Source organism: Emiliania huxleyi (assembly GCF_000372725.1).
Source record: "Emiliania huxleyi CCMP1516 unplaced genomic scaffold EMIHUscaffold_492, whole genome shotgun sequence".
Lineage (NCBI taxonomy): Eukaryota > Haptophyta > Isochrysidales > Noelaerhabdaceae > Emiliania > Emiliania huxleyi.
In genome coordinates this window covers 2,369-4,053 of record NW_005198305.1, presented here as the reverse complement: position 1 = coordinate 4,053, position 1,685 = coordinate 2,369, and the positions used below count along the sequence as shown (strand labels likewise).

Genomic DNA, 1,685 nt, shown 5'->3' with positions numbered 1-1,685 from the left:
CCCGGCGCGGGTGAGTCCGCGCGCTCGCTGCCGCCGAGTGAGGTGCCGGGCCGCTGCGCCGAGGTGCTGGAGGGACTACGCCGCGTGCCTCGCTTTATGGATCAGAGCCCGGAGGAGTTCTGGCTCAAGCACGGGCCAGCCGGACCGTTCCCCTTCCCTGAGCGCTGGCTGCATTGAGGGCGGAGCTGGGGGGGCTGTTTCAGGGGGCGGCGCTGTCACACGGGCGCGTGTAAGACTGGCTGGCTGGGGAGGACATTGCGAGCGGGCGGGGACCGGGGCGAGCGTGGGGGCAACGGCCAACGCACTCACTGGCTGGAGAACGCCAACACTCAGAATGAATTAAATAAAAGAAAGAAAACATACAGCCAAGGGAGCGATGGGAGCACTGCATCAATTTTTTCGAACCCGCGTATTTCTTTGCGAGGTCCACTCGCGGCGCGGCCACATGACCGTCTGGTCGGCGGAGGCGATCGCGCGTCGAGAGACCAAGCGCGGTCGCACAGCGCTGGACAGGTCCGAAGACCGCAAAAGGCAAAAGGGAACGTTGTGCGAGGCAGACGCTGACCCTCGACTCTCACCGCTGCTCGCCTTCATCACCGAGGTCGTCGGCCCGCTCGGCGCGCCGTTCTGGCCAGCTAGCTCGGCCGCCGCCGCGCCTGCTGACACCTCTGCCGCTCCCGACGATCTCGAGGAAGGAGAGATTGCTCTACCGCTTGGGAGCGATGAGTCTGCCCAACCTGAAGCGGAGGCGCGGCGGGCCGCTGCGGGCGCCACCGGCACCGACGGCCTTCTGTCCAACGTCACGGTCAGCTCCACCTCAGGGAAGACAGTCTACTGGCAGTGCACGGTCTGCTCCGCCAGGTTCAGGGGTCGGCAGAGCCTCGCGGATCACACGTTGGCCAAAAAGGACCCTCCGCATCGGAGAGTGGCGGAGGCCGATGAGTTTATTCGGTCGTGCGCCGAGACCAAGGCCGCGCGGAAGGCACGTGACGCGGCGGCGGATCTCGTTCGCGTCGATGACCTCCTCGTGCAGCGCGGCCACTGCAAAACAAGGGGCGAAGCCGCGAGGCTCGTCCAGGCCGGGCGCGTGCTCACAAGAAAGGCAGCCGGGCAGCCCCAGGTCTTGGTCAAGGCCGTGGGCTTGAAGCTAGCGCACGACGCGCCCTTCTCCCTCTCCGACCCCGCGGCCAGCTGGGAAAGCGAGGTGGCCTTGGTCCACCAGTGGGTCGCTGACGGGCGGCCTCTCAAGGCGCTCATCGGGCACCGCGCGCAGGCTGCTGCCGGCGACGCGAGCGCTCCGCCCGCTCTTGCTGACCCGCCCGTCGCTGAGGCGGCGGCCGGCGCGGAGGCGGACTCCCAGGCCGTGGCGCTGGTGGCCGAATCTGCCCCTCTCGCCGCGGCTCGCACATCCCACCTCCCCGCCCTCCTCGCCTTCATCGCATCCCGCCCAGGCCAACGCCTCCGCGGCTCGTCCGGCATCGCTGAGTTCTACAAGGCGCACCCAGAAGCCAAGGGCCAGCTCCCCAAGCTCGCCCAGCTCGCCGAACAATGCCCGCAGATAAAGATCGAGGTCCTCAAAGCCGGCGATCCCTGGCTCACGCTGGCATCGCCTGCACCATCCGCACCGCCCGCCAGCGCCCCTCAGCGCGGCGCAGCCGGATCCGACCTGGACTCTTCGCCGCCGA

At 68.3% G+C, this 1,685-nt stretch overlaps 1 protein-coding gene across 1 annotated transcript in view; it reads left to right on the top strand.

Moving 5' to 3' along the window:
- Positions 1–445: 445 nt before the first annotated feature.
- EMIHUDRAFT_246128 (hypothetical protein) overlaps positions 446–1,685 on the top strand; it is a gene marked incomplete at both ends in the record, with an annotated part of 2,130 nt that continues 890 nt past the window's right edge. The window contains one exon of the mRNA XM_005767448.1: positions 446–1,570. Coding sequence (XP_005767505.1) covers positions 446–1,570 — 1,125 coding nt within the window. The remainder of the gene's footprint in view (positions 1,571–1,685) is intronic.